The 21,275-nt window shown below is 33.3% G+C and overlaps 1 protein-coding gene across 3 annotated transcripts in view; it reads left to right on the forward strand.

Annotated features, from left to right (window-relative positions):
* scrib (scribble planar cell polarity protein) overlaps window positions 1–21,275 on the forward strand; it is a 78,136-nt gene that overhangs the window by 4,494 nt on the left and 52,367 nt on the right. For all 3 annotated transcript variants that reach the window (XM_077432058.1, XM_077432057.1, XM_077432059.1), the window contains exon 2: window positions 7,298–7,415. In XM_077432058.1, the coding sequence (XP_077288184.1) occupies window positions 7,298–7,415 (118 nt within the window). The remainder of the gene's footprint in view (window positions 1–7,297; window positions 7,416–21,275) is intronic.

The raw sequence follows: 21,275 nt of genomic DNA on the forward strand, positions 1-21,275 counted from the left end.
TTTAAACCTTAAATAGTTACAAACATATATACAAAGTCTCTTTCGAAATTATATATTAGATACACATAGTAAGGATAGATGAAGCTTTGTGATCATGCAAAAATTCGAACGCGAGATTTTGACTGATCGATCGATCACTGACCGGTATGTGTCTTTTTTTTTTTTTAAAGACTGTCTTGATACTAAAGTGTATTCTATTTATTTAAAGTCAATAACTCTTAGAAACGTTGGGATGTAACTGCACTTTTTCGGAATATTTCGATGAATGTATAAAATTATATACGTATGTAACATTTTCAAATTCAGCGCATTTTACAGTTTCTTCCGTTCAAATAGAGAGACTAAGGTCGAAAACACACAGCGGTGCACGTGGCACGTGGTTTTTTTTAGATACTTTTAAAAACATGCGAAAAAATGGGATGTGCATTGCACAGATGCATGGAACGGCCCCCCAAAATGACCATCTGGAGTGGTTTCGGTAAAATTGTATCCTTGTATTTATCCTTGCTTGACAGTGATCGATAACGGTGTATCCCATATTTGAAGAAATGTAGGAGACCCCCCGCAGCGGGGAGCCAAGCATACGATGTTCCGTTCATCGCTGTGTGTTTTCGCCCTAAAGCTTAGAATATCCTAATATGTCCCAATTAGGGATAGCAATACCAAATAGGTAAATTGCCAAAATTTCGCCATCGGTAAATGACGTATTTTATCGCGAAATAAGTACATAAACAGTCATATTATTGCAAGTGGCGTTTTGTGGATTCGGTTGTCTGAAATTTGGTTATTTTCGGTATTAAATGTGGCAATTTCAAATAGATAAATTCACTGGCAACACAGACCAACCAAATCTAAATGAATGCGATCGGATGGTTGTTTCAATTATGATCCAAACTTTCAAATGGTTTAAATTTTAAATAAATAAATATCATTTAATTTATAAATAAATAAAAAATAAAATTTATTTATTATCACGAATTTAATAAACCCGAAATTTATTTATAATTATTTACGATTCAATCTAGATTAACGTTTTTAGGAAATATAACCAATTTGTATGTACAGTTATGTAATCCACGAAAAAAATATATTTTCATTTACCGATAAATCCCGTTATATCGGTTGTAAGAAAAAATCATTTACCGTTTATCGGTTTATAAAATTTGACGGTAAATTGCAACCCCTAGTCTTTTTATCGATAAGGTATCTATTTTATTATTTACATTAAAAAATGAATAAAAATAATAATAATACATGAATGACCTCTGTGACCTGATAGGTTACCCCAATGCGTCACAGCGGTCTTACAAAAAAAAAAATTATCAATCATTCATCTTATTTAAATAGGCTTGTGTTAAATTTCATAAATCAATTCATCAACACGACAACCTAAACAGGTCGAAATACTCTGCTTCTACTAGAGACGAGTTGCTGAAAGCGAACGTTCTCACAACAATAGGTTGGAAAAGTCGAGGATGACGCGAAGCCCTGCCACATTCAGGAGCCCAAAATTTAAGCTCTGATAAAATCGAAGATTGTCAGGATTTCCCTTTAATACTCCAAAGAATTATTTGGATAGCAACAATCTTCGAAAAAGTCTAAAAGATCTGTGGAAAATAAATAATTTTCATACTTTCTCATGTATACAATTACTCGTGTATAAAATTTCTTTGAAAACTCACGAAGAAACTTATTTTGTTGTTTATTTCAAATACCTCAAAACTTTTCCATAAATATCCTAATAAGCAGTGGCGGATCATCTTACAGCCGCACTAGGCGTTAGCCTAGGGCCCCCTCAATCTGTTGGGGGCCCCCAAAATACGCCCGAAATTTATAGCAAATTGCATAAACTTAAATATTTTTTATAATTTAGTAAAGGGATACGGTACAATTTCCCGGGGCAAAGGTCCGTCATGTAAGCGAGGCCTGCAAATTCCCATCTGCCCACTGTGACGAATTCGTCGACAAATTTCGCCATAAATAGTCAAGTACTTATGTAATATGTATATGTACTCATTAAATAAATTATTTTTTGGTTTCTAAATAAAAATTTTCCCCGTGCCCGAATTTTAAAATTGATCGCTTTTTCGTCGAAACAAAAATGTTTGTTTGTAAATTCATTATGTGGTGTATTTTAATCCAAAAAATGTATTTAAGAAGATAACATCGCATTGGTTGATAAGTGCTGTTTCTGTGTGGTACGGGCTTAAGAGTTTCGGAATCACCATACACGTGAGTAACGAATGTAAATATAAACAGTAATGACGTATGTATCTACTTTGTGCATACGTACTGTATGCATATTATAAATCGTTGAAGAATTGGTGTTAAACTTGTCTACGGAATCTAACATTTAAATTCGTACGTCCGTTCGTCGCAGTATGATTTTTGGCGAAATGTATTTCGCGATGAATCGATCGATCGTCGAATGTATGTATAATAGCCTTGATTATTAAAGGATGGTTTACGTCATCGCAACAACACCATTTGGTTTTTCGGAGCCTTCGTTTAGACGCGATTTCCAAGCCGTACAAAGACCCGTTATGATTTTTAGGCAAAAGTTGATAGAGCAATGCCCCGTTTCGAAAAGTCGAAAATACTGGATCTCATTCAGCTTCGCTGATCTCGTCTTTCCAGCCATACATATTTAGATAGGTATTCGCCTACTTTTTTTATTTAATTTCACGCACAATCAATCACAACGTCCGAATTTACTCAAATTTGTCATAATCATTGCTCAGTACTGTCTCCGGTCGTTGTTCACCGTTGTGGATCGATTTTTGTTGAACTTTTTCAGTTTTGTTGGACTATTTAGCGAAATTACTCTAGATACGAAAGACTGATTGGTCGTTTTGTTTAACCGTCTGCCTCCACAACGGGTAATGTTCAACTTTCGCTGTCTTCTCAGTATCGGTGGTCGACGACCTGTGACCTGCCCGAGAGGGTTAATACAATGCCGTTGACCCATTTAGGTGCTTACACTTTTTGTCTGTCCAAATATTGAGTAGAAGAGCCGAGATGAGATTGCGATTCGGATAGCATTGTGATTGATTGTAAAACTAACCACGTCCGACCTTCTTTAACTGAAGAGCGTTATTGTATGTGGATTCATTCATTGTTCGAATTTTTACTTTATGCTATGTATGTACGTAGTAACAATAGATGAAGTTTTGTGATCATGCGAAAATTGCAACTCGAGATTTTGACTGATTCGAACTCAGAATCGATCACTGATCACGTTTTCATGATCTAGAAAAAATGTGTGTGTGTGTCTGTGTATTTTGGGGATTTTTTGAACACCGTTAGTCCTATCGAAATGAAACTTAGTATCGGTTACTGAAATTCTTATCAATTTTTCAAATTTTTAAGTTGACCGTAAATGGTACCTCCCATTATACATAGGTGTCCTCTTTTTTTTAAGTTTTTGAATTCAATTATCTCCCAAACCGTTAACTGAATCAGACTGATTTTTTTTTACTTGGAATAGAAGTTATACATTTTATACCTTAATATTATTACTTTTACTCTAGAAGATCGAAGTTTTTTATGTATTTCTCCGAAACCTTTCAGCGCATTGAACTGAGATTTCATATCTAGAAGTTAATGCTTAGTGCCAAATAATATATAAAATTTCGTAAACATCCGTCAACCGGAAGTGGCAGTTTACTCTTGTTCGATTTTTTTCGACCCTTTATAATTATATACATATGTGTGCTCTTTATGAGAAAATTCAACTATAATCCTTGTATCAATGTGATGAAAATAAAAAAAAATCATTAAATTTAATAGACCGGAAAAATTTTGACCACACAACAACCTATCGATCTGAAATTTTATATTTGTATTATTTATGTACTAACTTACAGTTGATAAGGTTTTGGCTAGAATTCGTAAACCGGAAGTAGTAATTTTTTTTAAAACCATATATTATTATTTTATTTTGACCTTTTAAATTATTACTATCTTTTTGATAATTTATTTTTATAATATTTACAGTAATTTTAACTAATAAAAAACAATTAAACAAAATCCGATAACCGTAAGTAGAACTTTTGTCTTGTGTAAGTTTCCCAACGAATTTCGTTTTTTATACTTCTTATATTCTTCAAATACATAAAGTCATGGGTTGATCACATCCGATTTTTTTTCCATGTAGATATACATATACTATTATTATTTTTAATTAGGACTAAATCTGAGGTCATTTTCGTCGTGGGTGTATATTTTGTCTAATGAGCACTAAACTCATATGTACATATATTTATAAAGATAACGCTCATATTTTTCGGAGATTCAAAGTTGCCGATGGACTCATTCCCGAGTTGAACAATGGTTAGGTTTTAATGAGATTTGAAATTTTAAACAATTCCGCTTATTGACGAATAGATCGAGAATAACGTTAATGCTACAGGTGCCCTCATAAGGTTCATGGTTTTATGTATTATATATCTCTTATCGCAAGCGTTCCACATTTATCTGTATATTTGTTGTTATTTTCCACAAAGTGGATCATCACTGCCCGATAACGTATTATATCAGACAACTTTTTTTTTCATCGAACAAAAAATTTGGAATTGAACGCTAGCTGTGAGTCAGATCTGCATCTGCATCATTGACTGCTGATGTCTCATTTGCGGTTTATCCAGTGACCTTATCAACCGTCGACTTTGTTAAATGTCAACGTCACGAACTGCCGAACTTAATTATTAAATATGTTCTCACCTATCCAGTACGTGTATATCTATTTTGAATTTCATTAATAAAATAATAATTGCCTTTGTGAACCTATGGATCATTCTGGAAGATTATTTATTGACGTTATATGTATTTAATAGATGTGGTTTATGTCGGGATCCCGAAACGCCTCAGCTGTCTTTAATTGTGGCATTATAAATATCGATAATAAATATACATATTCGCATTATGAATATGTGTATATTTGCATTATAATTTATTTGTATGAGAAAAGTCCATTTATTTATTTAGCCAGCATTATATCTCGGTTGTTACGTTAATGCTGAACACCGAGAGGTATCCGGGTTCGATTCATAGGTTTACCTCGATTGAAAATAATTTATTCCGAGTATTTCTGCAGTGCTGCTGGTCAGACTTAGATATTTGTGATTTCAAGTCAGCCGTTTCCTATTGGAGTTTGAAGTTCAATTTAGCTGATTTCATTGTTGAAATGGCTCTTCGCTAAATTGATAATAATAGTAAGTGAAACGTAAAGGAGGTTTGTAAAAACTATCCTATTTGTCACCACCATTTTGAATATGATTTTAAATTTACTATCTATAAATTTATATACAGATGTACAAGTTTAATATAATGGCATCATGGTAAAATATAAATATTTATTTGTATTGTATTTTAAAGTGAGTTGGTAATCGACGAGTGATATCTACGATTTATTATATAAAAAGTTTTATTTAAGCAGAGCTAGGTACTTTCGCATGAATGTACCCATTTTTATTATTTATACGATTATGCGTGTATGTAATTGACATTCCTAACTGAGAATGCGTGGATCATTTTTTTATTGAATAATTTTATTAATGAATTGCGCTTCCCATACGCACAGATGATGTGCATGGCGGAAGTTGCTATTGTGCAATAATTACGTAACTGTTGTTTAAATTTTATATTAGCGTGATAGTTGCGCGGAAAAAAAATGAAAAATACAGTTTTTCGAGTTGTATGAGAATTTTTTCGAAGTTAACTGCCAAAATGTAAACACTCAAAAGCATAACCACTTCGTAAAACGTAATCATTTGATTAATCCGGTGGGAATATTATTCTCCTCTATTTCAACAGCCACCAAAAATTCATCGACGAACTATTTCTAGGTGTTTTGTATACAAAATGTGTTAAACACGTGGAGCTGGCCGGCCGGTCGATTTTCATTGGACTTTCAATTGGATACCGATTTTCGTTGCCGCAAGTTTATTATTCGACCGACAAATAAATCGACGGAATTGAACGTCGAAACTATTTTTATACGTTTTTAATGTTGGTATCGAAAGTCATTATCATGGATGCTTTAGATCGTCGAATTAATTAAAAATATACATATGTATAAAATGTATTATATTATGAACATTTATTAGAATTGTAAATAGGTTTTTGAACTTTTCAACTATATGCTGTTATATATTTTGACTAGTTAGAATATATTCCAACTAACCTGATACCGACTATCGTTACAGTTGAAGTGTATTTTCAGTTGTAATATAATTTGGAATATATTCCGTCTAACCCACGTAAGTTGATTCTTATGGCGAATTACATTCGAACTGTTCAAATATATTACAATTGAAAATACAGTTCAATTATAAGTTGATATCAGGTTAGATGGAGAGATTAGGTTTTCGTGAAAACGTCATTCGATTGGTAAATTGAATTTTCACAAATTGAATTCACATTTTTTTAAAACATTATAGTTATCTTAATACGGTGCTCGTTGCTTTTATACGTAATACCTAACAAATATTAACGCATTATTGAATTCTAAAACATTCGTAAAAACATCAGAGCTGTCAAAACTCAACTGTTATATTACGACTGGCGCACATCGTTGTAAGTGTATTTGCGCTTGTACAGATATAAATTACTAGTTGAATTGTATTCGAATATGAATGACCTAAAACGCCAGTTGCAATATATTACAACTGAAAATACACTGCGACTGTAACATGTACACTGACATTAAAATAAGATAATACTAAAAATACTAACAAAATAATTAATAATTTGTAAAATACAAAATGATCATTGGATCAGTAGCTATTTATTATGTATTTTGAATATATATAACTTATGGACAATAAAAAGCCTTTCAAATTCAAAATCAAATGATCGTGGTTCTTTTATTAAATGTACATGAGTGAAGTATAATTTACATTGTGTAAAAAGTTTTTTCAAATTGAAATTACGCTTGCTTATAAATATTGTGAATGATGCTTGTACTTGTAGTATCCGAAATTTATTTATATAACCAATTATTGTTTATATAAATAAATTTCAAAAATAATCACGTGGGTTTGATTTTTTTTTGTAAAATTACGCACATTTATTTGTACTACGAGTAGTTCAACTTGAAAAAAAAGTAGATTGTGTCGCCATCTGTAGCTTCATTGTTATCGCAATTTAATGAAAGTAAGATGTGTCATATCTTCGTTATCGCTGTTTATCTTTTTCCAATTTATCTTAGTTGTTCCTATGATTTTTTATCTTCTGTAGAATACGATTTTTTCTCTCTTAAATGTGTTTTTTAATATTTATTTTTCTTTCTTTTTAGAATTTCTTCAGACTACACAGACTCAGAAAGTTAGGTCTAAGCGACAATGAGATTCACCGTTTGCCTTCTGATATACAGAATTTTGAAAATCTCGTAGAACTCGACGTATCCAGAAATGGTAAGTTGTTTTTACTGTGTTTTCTATTAAACATCTACAAAAAATGTAAATACATATCTACATACATATGTATATTCACACAAAATGTTGTCGAATCATGCACTAATGAGATTATAGTTCGGAAAAACGCCCACAGTAATCGCTCATCATATTTTTACAATGTTACAATCTTTAATCTTCTTTAAACGCGATTAAATACAGTGATAGCTTGGATCTATTTTGATATCGTTTGCGCTAAAAATGATGACACGATGGAAACGCATTCTGTTTACATCCTCCGGATGCAAGGACCACGTATGTCCATACTATCTATTTTTTTTAGCATTATCTGGGCCAGGTTTTTGTACTCGCGGGTATGCATCTCGTTTGTGTATTATTTTAATACTAGCCTATTATCACCAGATAGTTCCAACTCTCTGTGGGGAACGTTGTTTGTTATTGTTTTCTTTGTTAAATTGAACAATAGCAATATTGTTTTTTTTTATCAAGGTTGTTCCATCTTCTAATCAACGACACACTTTAAATGGTCGAATGTGCCTACGCTAAAATTTTAGCACACCTAAGCAAATGTGTATTTATACTTCACCTTTTTGTTTGTTCGATATTGTCAGTCGTTGTATGTTCAGCACTCGTACCATTCATTTTATAAGATAAGGAAATTTATTTGCCAACATTCAAAGTCGTTAATCGATGTACTTTTCACGTACGCGCATTCTATTCCCGCAATCTACACACTCAACATTCTTTTTTTTTTTTACGAATTGCACTTACATATATACACCTCAATGACTATGCTAACAAGCTACGATTGGGTATTTGATAGTTCTGATTTTAGCAGCTTTATACATATTTTTAAATGCTTATCAAAATTATCAACATATTTGTACACTGCCAAATGATAACATTCTTATTTTGAAACATATTAGGAAATTAAATATACTACTACTACTACTTATTGTGACCCACTGAACACAGTGATTCAATTTGGAAGGATTTCTTTTAATCTTCACAAATATTATATTGATTGGGCAATTCCTGACTATTGGACATACATACATATGTACATAGTTAGGCTGCATTTGACCGATCAGTGATTTTAAATGTTTTTTTGAATGAATTTCAATGTCGATAAATAAAATAAATGTACAATTAGATCAGCAAACTGTCTGTAATTCTAATAAACGGTCAGTTACGTATGTCGATTCGTCAGTACTTTAGTTTAACGGTCAATTTATTTTGACAGTCGGATCATAATTTCACATATGACGTTCCATTGTGCTATTACGTATAATGAAATGATATTTACAGACGTATAATTTGCCTGATAAAAATTAATAGCTAATCAAATTGTTTTTACCTTCAAACTTTCATCTTTACATTATAATGTAAAAATGAAAAAAATATATAATGTAAAGATGAATGTAACAAAAATTGATATTCAGCTATTAACTTTGATGTTTGCAAATTATGAGTTTGGTCAGTAAATACTAATACGTTTTATTGAATTGATTAAAATGTTCATTCTATAATATAAAACTACATCGAAGATTACTCGCCCGTTTTCTCCGTCAAAAAATAATTTCATTAAACGTAATCGCATAATGGAACGTCATACATAATATGTCAAATACCTAGCCATCTTTTAAAATAAACTGAGCGTTTAATTAAAGTACTGATCTATCGATATACATACGTTACTTACAATTTATTATAATTATTGATCGTTTTTCTGCTGACCTATATAAGTTATTATAGTAAATAACTTTTATCAGTTATTTACTATAATAACTGATAAAAGTACATTCAAAGCTACTGACCAATTAATATTTTAAGTGTGTATCTGCCCAACTGCGGTGACACTTTTTCGTATCTCTCATCTGATAGAGACATTATTCTGCAATATAGATGCAACCCGCGTTAATAATTTTTTTGAGAATCGCATTTTGTTCTTGTACAATTTAAAACAATTGATACACAACAGTAGTAAAAAATAAACGACACAAAGATCGATCATTACATAATGTTTACATGTCTGCTATTATTTCAATATGTAGTACTATCCAGATTCATTGGTATTCGCAAAAAAAATTCAAAACGACCATCCACCCCTCTTCCTCTGAAATATTCAAAAGTTCCTCGTGAATATATTATACGCGATGAGTGTGAAATATGAATTGATACATTTGCATTCGAATGTTTGTTTTGTTCGTTAAATACATTTATTTTGTGCCTTGAAGACGTTCGGGCGTTTGTTGCGCACTTTTCGTTTCTTTTTGTCGTACTTACGTGAAATGTGACTCGTTTTTATTATTATTGTACATACATACGATTAATTAACCATGGGCGAGTGTTGGGTAAGTTACTCGTTTACGAACAAACAATCGTGACATTGATTACAACCGCTGTGTAATTACTTGAACCTCGTGCTTGACTGTTATAAAGTACGCCAATCAATTTTTATCGTACGACGACGTTTATTTTCACTAATGTGTGAGTTTAAGTTTCATTTTATTTTACACTAGTGATAGACTATAATAGATAGTATTATAAGTAAAAACTACCTACCTACCTACATATAAACAATATAAATAATTATGATTTAATTTTCAGTAGGTGGCGCTAAATGCTCGTGGCACTATTTTCCAAGAAGAAATATTGGTAGCAAACGTTGTATTTACGTTCTGATCAGTATTTTCTTGATTCGTTATTATTTTCGTACATTATGTTGGCAGGGTTTTAACTGTGACGTATTTCGAATCGAATCGACTATTATACTACTTAGACCGTTACTTACACACACATACAGTCGAGTCGTTATCCGTATAGAAGTAAGCCGTATGTTAGACGGTTATTTAATTTTTAAACGGATTAGTGCCGATATGAAGATAATTGATTATGGCGCTCTTAAAACTGTCAATGGAAATTGCTCGCTCGCTAATCAGCTTTCCTTTTTAAGCTTACCTGATTATTATTAAACGAGGTATTTCATTTACAGAGTTTCGCTGAAATATTCAGCTGTTCTAAATATTCTGTTAGTTGTCAAATTTAATGTTTTTCTTCTTAATTTATGTTGTATACTAAGGCTGTAGAGTCGGATCAAAATTTACTGACTCCGACTCCGGCTTCATTTTATGATTCGACTCCGACTCCAACTTGAACGATTTTAGTAAGTTGGCTTTTTCTTCCCAACGTATAATATTATCTATTATCTAATATATAATTTCTAAAGAGACTTTGTAACTACATATGGTAAGGTTTGTTGGGAATATCGAAAACAAATCAAAGTTTCTATGACGACGATATTATTTTATATACATAATTTTTTTTTCGATTCAAATAAGTTTAATAAAACAAATGAATATTTACTATTAGATTGTTTTGTCATGTTTAAGTTGTTTATATTACAAATACCGAGCAAAGCCGGGTAAAACCACTAGTTTATTATAAAAATAATAGCGATTTTCAAAATATAAAAAATTAAAAGAATTACAAAAATCACTAATAACACTGAGCAACAAAAAATCACGTTTTTGAGTTACCAGAGCGGAGACTAATTAATCTTTACTAAGTTTGACCCACTGAATTTGAATATGGTAATGATTTTTGTTGGTTCGCTCTCGTTTACGAGATATGAGCGTTTAAAAAAATGCGCAATTTTTACAGTTTTTTGGATTTTGCGATCTTTAACTCAAAATCTAATATTGCTGTGTTCAAAATCAATAGTCAGATGTTTTTCCTATTGATTGTGATATTTCATTGCTTTAAAATACTTATAATTAATTATCTAGCGAATTTTAAAAGTCAGACATATATATTTTTTACACATTTTTTTTCATGCTATTTTGCGTTTATTTGGCCAGTTTTTTTATTTCACCACGTTTATAAGGATTGGTTTTCTATCTCAATATTTTTTTTTTATCTAAACGTACTAACTCAAGATTTATTAGTCTGCTCTGCTAATTTTTTTTTCTTGCTCAGTGTAATTGACATGCAACCCAATGTATTGAATTTTTTTAATGAAATAGGTATAAATAAAAAGTAAATACATTCATAGTATATGTGTATGAATTTCATGCAACAAAAATAAACAAATCAATTTAATAAGAATAAAAAAATGGAAATGAAAAAGTATGAGACGGAGGAAACATCGGTGCTGGCCAAAACACAACAAAATATATGAGATTCAACGATTTTATTTATAATGTCATTTAAATTCATGATTTGTATTAATAAATTATTAAATTTCGATTTATCAGTCGATTTACTTCAATAAAATTAGAGACTCTAGTTGACGCATACCGTAATACTGTTAATTAAAAATAATAATAAAACGGTGTCGCAGCCCTGTTATATACATATTGACAGAATTATATAAAATATTATATCCGTACCGTCCTTTGTGTGGCACAAATCTGTTCTCCCGTCTTATGTAAATATGTATATATGTATGTATTTATTGAAAGATAAAGAGACTACATATGAAAGATCTTTGATCCGACTGAAGGCAATCTTCTCCCGGATCTCTTGAAGAATCAATTTCCCAACGTTTTTTCTGAAGCTTTGCTTCTTCATCGAACGGAACAACTCACGTGTGCCCGAAATTTACTTTTAACACATCATCTCCTCTCCAACAAAGGAATTCCGATTTTGCCCCCCTCGAGTTATCTTCGTTGCGCTTCAGCTCATAGCCCCGTGAAATATGGCGAATTAACCAAACCGGAGAACCGCCGTTCAGATTATAAACTATGCATAGGTACTAAATTATATGTGTACATACACATACATATGTATGTTTGTTGAACGTATACATGCGTGTATATATTTAAATCTGGGTGAAGTATTCGAAACACAAGATATTAATAGTAAACAACATTTTTTTTATTTGCACAATGTTAAACTCGATACAATTTTATAATCGATGGCAAACAGTAGCAAAAATATACACAAAAAAAGATTCACCAAGTTGCACTTGTCAAAATATTTATCATATACATACATATGTACATAGTTTAAATCATTCAAGTATATATGTATTTACTGATATCCGGTATTTGCTTATTTGTACAATTCAGCGATCGGTTCTGGATTTCGGAATGCACGCACACACACACACGTGTTTGCCAACGTCTATATATTTTTTTTATTTATTGATTTCGTTCATTTTAACTTAATATACATATATACGAAGAATCAATAGTCGTCATGAAGATATTCGACTTCAAGATTTTGACTGATTTTTAAAATCTAGTTTTGATCACTTATCATGGTTTTAAAATAATGTGTAATGTGTAACCGTTGATATTTTCGAACCGAAATTTTGCATTGATCAATGATATGCCAATCGTTACATTGTAAATTTTTATTAATGTTTTCAGTGAAATGAAAGTCGTACTTCCCCCTTATTAGGGTTTCTGATCGGGTCGACTCGGGACAGAAATTCCCGGGAAATCACTGAATCTTTGATGTGCCGTGTCCCGGGAATTTTCATATTTTTATCTCGCATCCCGGGACAAATATTTCAATATAAAGTTATTTAAATGGTTTAATAAAAGCGAGTGTATGTCCTACGATGATACTATTATAAAGTTAGTGTATACTTCTTGTATTGACGATTCCACAATGGAAAAAATGCTATTTTAGATTCTGATGAATATAAGGCAATTGTGTTTGACGATGAATGAAGAATTGAATAAGGGTTATGAAAGACCAAACTACGAAAAAGAAACTAAAATAAATTTTATATTAATAAAATTATCCCGATCTCCGTCCCACATTCCGGGAATTGAAAAATTCCGGGAAACCAGAAACCCTACCCCTTTTATTTACATAGGTCTCCTCTATTTATAAGCTTTTTATTATTTTTATACCTTGTTGGTTAAAATAAATTCCTAACCGTCCGAAATTTGTGAGATGATTTTGAACCAGTTCCACACTTCCGATCGCTTTGATATTTTACCGACATACGCGGGATAGCTCTCATTGATGTAAACAAATGTCTTCGACGAGAAGCTAAAGAAATTTAATCATTTACGAAATCTTTAAAAATTACAACGGAATCATCTGTCAGATCGACGTAATGACAGTTAGTTATCCAAACGCGCCTTTCTACCACCCCTACTTAGGGCGAAATCACACACCGGTGAATGTGGCACGTATTTTTTTAGACACTTAAAAATGCGAAATAAATGAGGCGTGCCATGCACAGATCCATGGGACGGGCAGCACGCGTCGTCCCAAAATTACCCTCTGGACCTTTTTCGGTCAAATTGTATACTTGTATTTATCCTTGCTTGACAGTGATCGATAACGGTGTATCCCATATTTGAAGAAATGTAGGGGCTTACCCACGGCGAGGATCCATACACACGATGTGCCGTTCAACGCTGTGTGTTTTCGCCCTTAGCTTCACGGGTACATACATAGTTGAACAATTATAACAGATACTTTTTACACACTATCTCATAATTTCTTAGTTTTTGCTTTCAATTATCTCCTAAGCAGATCAATAAATTGAATCGATGAACAAATTGAAAACAAAAATCACACCACCTCCATCCAGCATACGCTTGTTGAATTCGGCAAAACTGCGCTTTCGCAGAATTGTACGTGTCATATGTATAAATATATACATACATAAGCATAATATGTTACCTATAAGTGTTGCACACCACACGTATGTATGAATGTAAGTACGTCGAACATTTGATGGCATTCTTCTGGTTTTGTAACGTGGCCGTGTTTGGCCGCTAGAACAATGGACTTCGAATAACAATCGGCTTGATTCACCGGCGCGTATTATTACCTCGCGTTGTTCAGCTTTGTGACTCGCGTCACGATGAGGCCGCTTCTGCTCAACTGTCAGGCCTTGAATTGTCAACGACGACGGATTTGTTTTTCTCGTGAAAAACCATCTAGGCTTTCCCGGGTGTCGTCTCATACCCGCCCTGCCGCTCCAGTTGGAATAGTCGACGTAGGAAGGGTGCAAACTTCGCGATTAAAAGTTCGGTCGCATTTGTTGTACCTTTTGAGGTTTCGCGCTATAGACCCGAGGGAATGGAGTTCGAGTTCTTTTCAGTCATTCACAGTTGTTTTGTCTGTCTGTGGCTTTGTCTGCAGTTACTAATGGAATTCTTGTGTAATGATGTTTGTATGTGTGTTTTCTAATTGAATCCGTTAATCCTGATTATTGTTTTCGAATGTGTGTAGTGTGTCGTTGCCTGACAGCTTTAAGCTCTTCTACCGAACTAAAATCACTATGGTTAAATTTATGCAAAAATCCGTAACGCCTATCCCTTGCCGCAATGACTTATATTTTATTTTATTTCTCCAAATAAACTGAATGCAGTCTTCATATTTTGTGTATTCCTCATCAAAACCTACATGATTCGAATCGTGTCTTTACAAAATAAAAACGTTGATTAATATCAGCAGAAATAATTATTTTCGGGAAGCCCTTCGAAGCCCTAAAGATGCGAGAAAGATGGGGAATTCAATACGCCGTGCTCAACGGTCAGTGTGAGATTGACATTCGCCTTGGAATGACGATTGTGCTTCAGCTGTTGTTTTTGAACTCTTGCACTTATTTTATATTATTCGACATTTAATACATGATAAAATGACTTTTATGGCTTATTAAAATAATTAAGATTTAACTTAAAATATACATTTTTAACTGTATGCTTGGCGTCCAACACAGTAGCTATCGAACTTTTTTTTATCGCAGTAAGGCTACTTTTTAGCACAATAATTAATGGTTTGGGTCCTAAGTTATATGTACATATATTACGGTAAACGGACTATTTCGCACACAAAAATCGTGAATACGGAATATCTGGCACTCGAATTCTCGTTAACGTGATAGTTCGCGTGGTTCTATCACGTTGAATGGAATTTTCAAGTGCCAGTTATTCTGTTTTCGAGATTTTTGCGACGTGTGTGAGATCGCAATGTGCGAAATTATCACCGAACCTACAAGTATTCACTCCGGTTCATTCACCATACTACATAGTTTGTTCACACATGAACTATTAGTTTTAGTTTAAGTGCTAGGAGTCAAAGCTATCTTCAAATAGACTCACCAGGTGTCGCATGAAACTTTTAGCTGTCAAAAATTTTAAGTAGTCAAAACGCCAAGTATTAAAATGGGAAATCCTATGAAAACCTCATTACAAACTCGGTTTAATACCAGTTTCCACTAATTTTCAAAACATTGCGTACATGTGTATGTATGTACATAGAGGATGGGATATACGATTGAGAATACTTAAAATTATGCCTAATATTTTGTGCATGAACAAACTAGTTCGTTTGTCAATTTGTTCTTTTGTGTAAACTATAATTAGCCAGATTATGATTTGTATATAAATAATCTAGTATTTTCATAAACGAACGAAACGTACACTTGGGTTGTAACACGTATCTATAATTTATTTTTGACAAGAACCCCCTTCCCAACAGGAGCGTCATTTCAGCTTTTCCCAGGGAGGGGGGCAACATTTTTGACCAGTAAGGAATGACTTTCTAGGGGGGGCGGGGTGAATTATATTAAAAAATGAGTGTATATGAATTTTAACTATTTCTTTTAATCATTTATTTATTCATATATTTTTATCAATAAAATTAATAGTAAAATAATTTTAAACATCTTTCAAACCAATACAAACAACAAAACGAAATATATTTGGTTTTTTACATTTTTTATGTGGGAAAATCGACGTGTTTATACCTGACAGTGTTCTAAAGAATTTCAATATTCTATTTTTGTTAGTTAGGTATTTTAATTCAAATCCCTAATAATAGATTAAACAACGTGAATAGTCTCGTTCAAATCTAGGGGAGGGTGGCTGCCCTTCAATATCCCTATTTTATTTAGTGAGTGTTGATTTATTTTATTATACAATAGATATGTATGTTTTGCATGCAATCGACGTATTAGCGAGTCATCAAAATAACAAAAATGTACTCATCTCAAACGTTTGAAAAATTTGGTCTAAATTAGTTAACGGGAAATTTATTACTAAAAACTAAAAATTCGTCGTCAGATATTTCATTTTATATTTGAGCTTTTTCTAGTTTGTACGCTTCTACATATTACATACACGCGCGTACCTTTCCTAACTAAGAAAAGCTCTACATAGTTGCCGCAAACGAGCACTACCGGTGTTAATAATTGATCACGAGTCCGTTATAACTAGGTAAATCTGCATGTATACGGGTTTTGATTACATAGGAGAAGTATTAATTATATCCTATTCCCGAGTCCAGATTTCGCATAGCAGTTGAGAAAACACTTATAGCCAGTAATGCGAGATGCAATAGCGTGGAAAGTGAAAAAGGCGATGCTATCGCACTCTTTGCAGCAAGTGAGTGTTTCGATGCGAAAAACTGAAAACGAACAGTTTTAGTCGTGTCAGTACTAAATGGCAGGCAGACGTTCTCCTCTTTTGATTCCCAAGAGTCGGGAGCGGAATCAGCCATTGGAAAGATCCTCATTTAGATAATACCTGTTCTCACTGGGTTTCAGTCAATGATTTATACCGGCCGACCAGCGTTGTTTCACCAGCGATCCGTGAACAGGATGAGACCTATAACGAGTTTTCACCATAGTTTTACAACATCGTAGCTTGCATATTATCTCGCGGAAAGAGGACCTTCGTGCTTTTTAAAAACGTGCAAAATTCGCACAATGAAGCCGGCTTTTGAAACGGAACACATCTGATATGTATTTGGCGTGCTTGTACGTCCGTCTGTTATGTGGGCCGAAACTCACGTACTTGTTAACGGAAGTAATGACACTATTTTGAAAACGTTTGATATTTGCTCACACCACCTGTATACCGTGTTTGTGGTTGTGTGATTTCAACATTGTATCGCTGCGATTTGTTACGTGTAGTAAATTTTAAGTAGACTCTGCATTCTGTCGTAAACCCTACTACGTGTAATAAATCCGAGCTGTGCGGGTTGAAAAAGTCGAAGGACGATGTAACCTGTAAGCCCGTATGATTGACATACGCTATCGATTTGCTCGCTTGTCTTTCTCGGAATTTAATTCGCATGTCTTTTGTATATGTAGATATATTTTATGTTAGTAAACGAACTTATTTAGCATAATTTTATATATTTGTCAATATTTCCTCGAACACTAGAACAATCTGTTTTGCCGAAACTATTGACATCCCCTAATTTTGGCTTAAACATCACAATGAAATTGGTCTCGACCTTGGGAAAATTATTTTATGGCTGTATGCCAGCAAGATGCAACATAAAAGTCACGCTTATGTTAACCCTGTTGATATTAAGAACGTGAAACTTAAGTACTAGCATATGTATGTGGTATGTAGCAAATAAATCATCACTTTACCGAGCAAACTCGGTTTTCTCGATATTATACTAATAAAATGCATACATATTTGACTGTTGTTAATGTAAATTATCCTAGCATACTTGAAGTATGCTATGACAATAATTTGTAACAACTGAAATACTAATCAAATTGCGTGTGAATTGGGAGAGGGAGGTTAAGAACGTAAAAAAATAGTACAAAAAAGGACTGCGGTTGAAAAATTTTCAGTCTTTTAGTGGTTTGGTCCATGTTTGTTCAAGTATATACATACTTGAACAAACATTTTTGCATACATATTGAACGTGGACTTTGAAAAGTTACATATGTAACTTTTTGAAATTTGGCGGTTTAGCGATCACGCAACCATATAAAATATTTTTTGCATACTTAGTGTATGCTTTTACTTGATTACTCAAAAAGTTTGAAAGTTTACCTACATACATATATGGACATATGTTTAAAAAAAACTAGGGCTGATTCCGCATTTATTGTGTGCTCTAAAATATTGAACTACATATACTAAAGGTCTGGACGCACTGGGCATCATTGCACTGCTGCGAGGCAGCGCGGCTAAATATTGTTTGTATGAAATGGCGCGACAAAGTTGCCTTTTGTACCAACTCTGATGTGCTGTGCTGCGTTGCTGCAGCGCACTGTCGCCTAGTGCGGTCAGCCCTTAACTATGATGACTAGAATGCGGATAGAGACTGCTTTTTCCAGGAATCGGGGTGGTTTGGCTCTATTTACAAAGCTAGAGTACAAAAAAAAAGGTTGGGTGAACCTTTTACAACAATTGAACAATAAACGGCGCGCTGTGGATCCGGCCACTAATGATGACTCACAAATTCCCAATGCATGCGGATCTGAGATTAGTGGCGGCTGGTGAGAAGCTGTATCTATATCGTACGGGCATGTGTGTAAACAGTGTTTCTAAGGAGTGGTGATTCTATCTTTGCCGTTATCTCGTGTTTAGGACAATTGAGGAGAGTCTTGATATTTGAGAAATCTGTAAAGCTAAACATTTTATTAGAAGTATTGACAGAAAAAAGTGCTGTTAAAAGTTAAAGATTTACTCATGTAAATATTGCTCAATATGAGTATATCACTACATATAAATATTTATAATGCGTGGTTGCAGCATGTGTTTTATTTAGATAGTTTTGCACTCCGCTAGTGCGCCTAATTTATGCCATCGCGATCCTTGGCAAAACTCACCCCCTGAAGTGTTTCCGGTGATATTTTATTATTTTGTTGACATAGGCATGATAGCAGTGGTGGAGTGCTAAAATAAAAAGAACCAGGGCGGTGTTTAATTTTTATGACCCCCCCCCTTTTTTTTTTTACTTACAAAATATATGTCCTAATATTGGTATTTCAAATATTTATAATTATCGATTTTCTTTTCGGAGTCTGAGAGTGTGACCTCTAAGATGAGTGTTTTCATTGAACGTGATGAGTTTGGACGTAGTACAATTATGATGATTATTTATTATTTTAAAGACTTCAATTAAGTCGTCTCTTATTCTTCTCATCTCAAGTGTTAATAATATTAGCCAAAATATTTTTTAATCTTACTCATAAAACAATTTTCATATCAATCAAAGTGCCAGGGCGGCGACTTGGCTCAAAAACAAGTACCAGGGCGGCGACCTAGCCCGACTACACCATTGCATGATAGTGATAGATAACGGATGTTCCCATATTTGAAGAAATGAAAGAAAAACTTAAAGTAAAAATAATAAGATCCGTATGATTTAACAATGGAAAGGAAGACACGCATATCACAGCTGGCGTCTATATAGGCGTGCCGTGCCGTACTTTTGAGTGTGTTCTTACCATTAAATTCTCTCGGGTATTCGTGAAATATTCGAAAATTAATTAAAAATATAAATTTTACATTTTTAAATCGAGTCGCATTGTGAGAAAATTTCGGGGTTGTAACTCTACAGCCCTGATAAAAACACAAACATAAGTACATATGTACGAGCGTACATACATAATGATCCCGTTTACATTACATTTGATTGCCCTACATTTCTAGAGAATAATTTTATAAAATTATGACGATTTGAATAACGTCGTAGAGGTAAACAAGCAATAATATGAAAGTTTTTCATATAAGAAGGGAATAAAGTAGAAAAATCAATAATGTTGTCGAAACAATAATCTCTATGGTAGCTTCTCGAATGAAAATATCCCAGCGAAAATACCTTGCGTCATCCTGTGGGTCATAGGCTCATGGGAGGTAGGTAACACCGTCAAGTTTGTTTTCTATCTTGTGAAAATTTATATCAAATACATTATGTAACATAATTTATTAAGACAACTGACACTGATTCAATTTTTGTAAACATAGATATTTTTATTACACGAAGCCTTTGAAATTGTTTTCTCAATCGGGATGAAAAACGTAGCTGAGGTTTCTAAACGAATTATTTCAGGCAAATGTCGTATTTAATAACCGCTGTCGTCTTATCATTGTCAATGATAATTATAATCAAGAAAACCTTACCCAAAAATAGCACACGATTATTTGGAGAGAAGACTATCGGCTGACCCAACCGTATAGTATCGATTTTTATTATACATAAAATACACTGACAAATTTATAATGACGCCATACCACGAATACGGCCTCATATTTCCAGGTATCAAGATATGATTTGTTGTGCGATTGTTGGATATCGTAGGAAATTCAGTTGTGTTTTGTAGTAATTTATGATCGTAAATCGTTCCACCTGCGAGATCGCCCTTGTACAGAGTCACGTTACACCTTCGTCATTCGATCCAGTTGCCCCAATAACACATTCATGACTGTTTCTAGTTTATGTTTACATATTGTATGTATTCAAGTTCAACTTTGACACAGAAAATCGTTTGCAGTTTGGTCTAATTATTATATTCTTGCATGTATGTACATATTGTCTCTTGAAGCGTCGTTGTTTACGTATGCAACTGTGTCGTGTATTGATGCTCGTAAGGCTTCTCAATTTCCATATACATAAGCGCGTTAACCCCTTTACGTACTATTCTGCTCGCAAACAACGAGACTGTACATCAATCTCAATTACGTTTTTCGGCGAGGAGGATGACCCACGTTTCGTTCGGTTCGATGTCCCATTTACGATCATCAGAAATAACGATTTGATACTGAGGCTTTTCCGCAGGCTTACGTTCGTTGTGATTTCCGTGCAAAATTGCCGATGGGATTTAATTTCAATTTATGAATAGAACTAATATGGGTTATAGTATTTAGGTCACTGCTTCCGGATGTACCTCTGCCCTCTGCCGGGCAATGTTTTATTTACGTATCCCATCATGTTTCCCTTTTCAATCGTTTTATGTCGCCTGGCGATGAAGCCTTTTGTTTCATGACCCGTTTTGAATTTATGTAAATAACTGTTTGGAGTTATTGTCGTACGCAGTCTATCATCGACTCTTCCATATTTTCAGAATGTTACATATGTATTATAAATCCTTTAAAAAAAAATAGAATTGAATATTTTTACGAAAATACA

This window comes from Arctopsyche grandis, chromosome 6 (genome assembly GCF_051622035.1).
Source record: "Arctopsyche grandis isolate Sample6627 chromosome 6, ASM5162203v2, whole genome shotgun sequence".
Classification (NCBI taxonomy): Eukaryota; Metazoa; Arthropoda; class Insecta; order Trichoptera; family Hydropsychidae; genus Arctopsyche; species Arctopsyche grandis.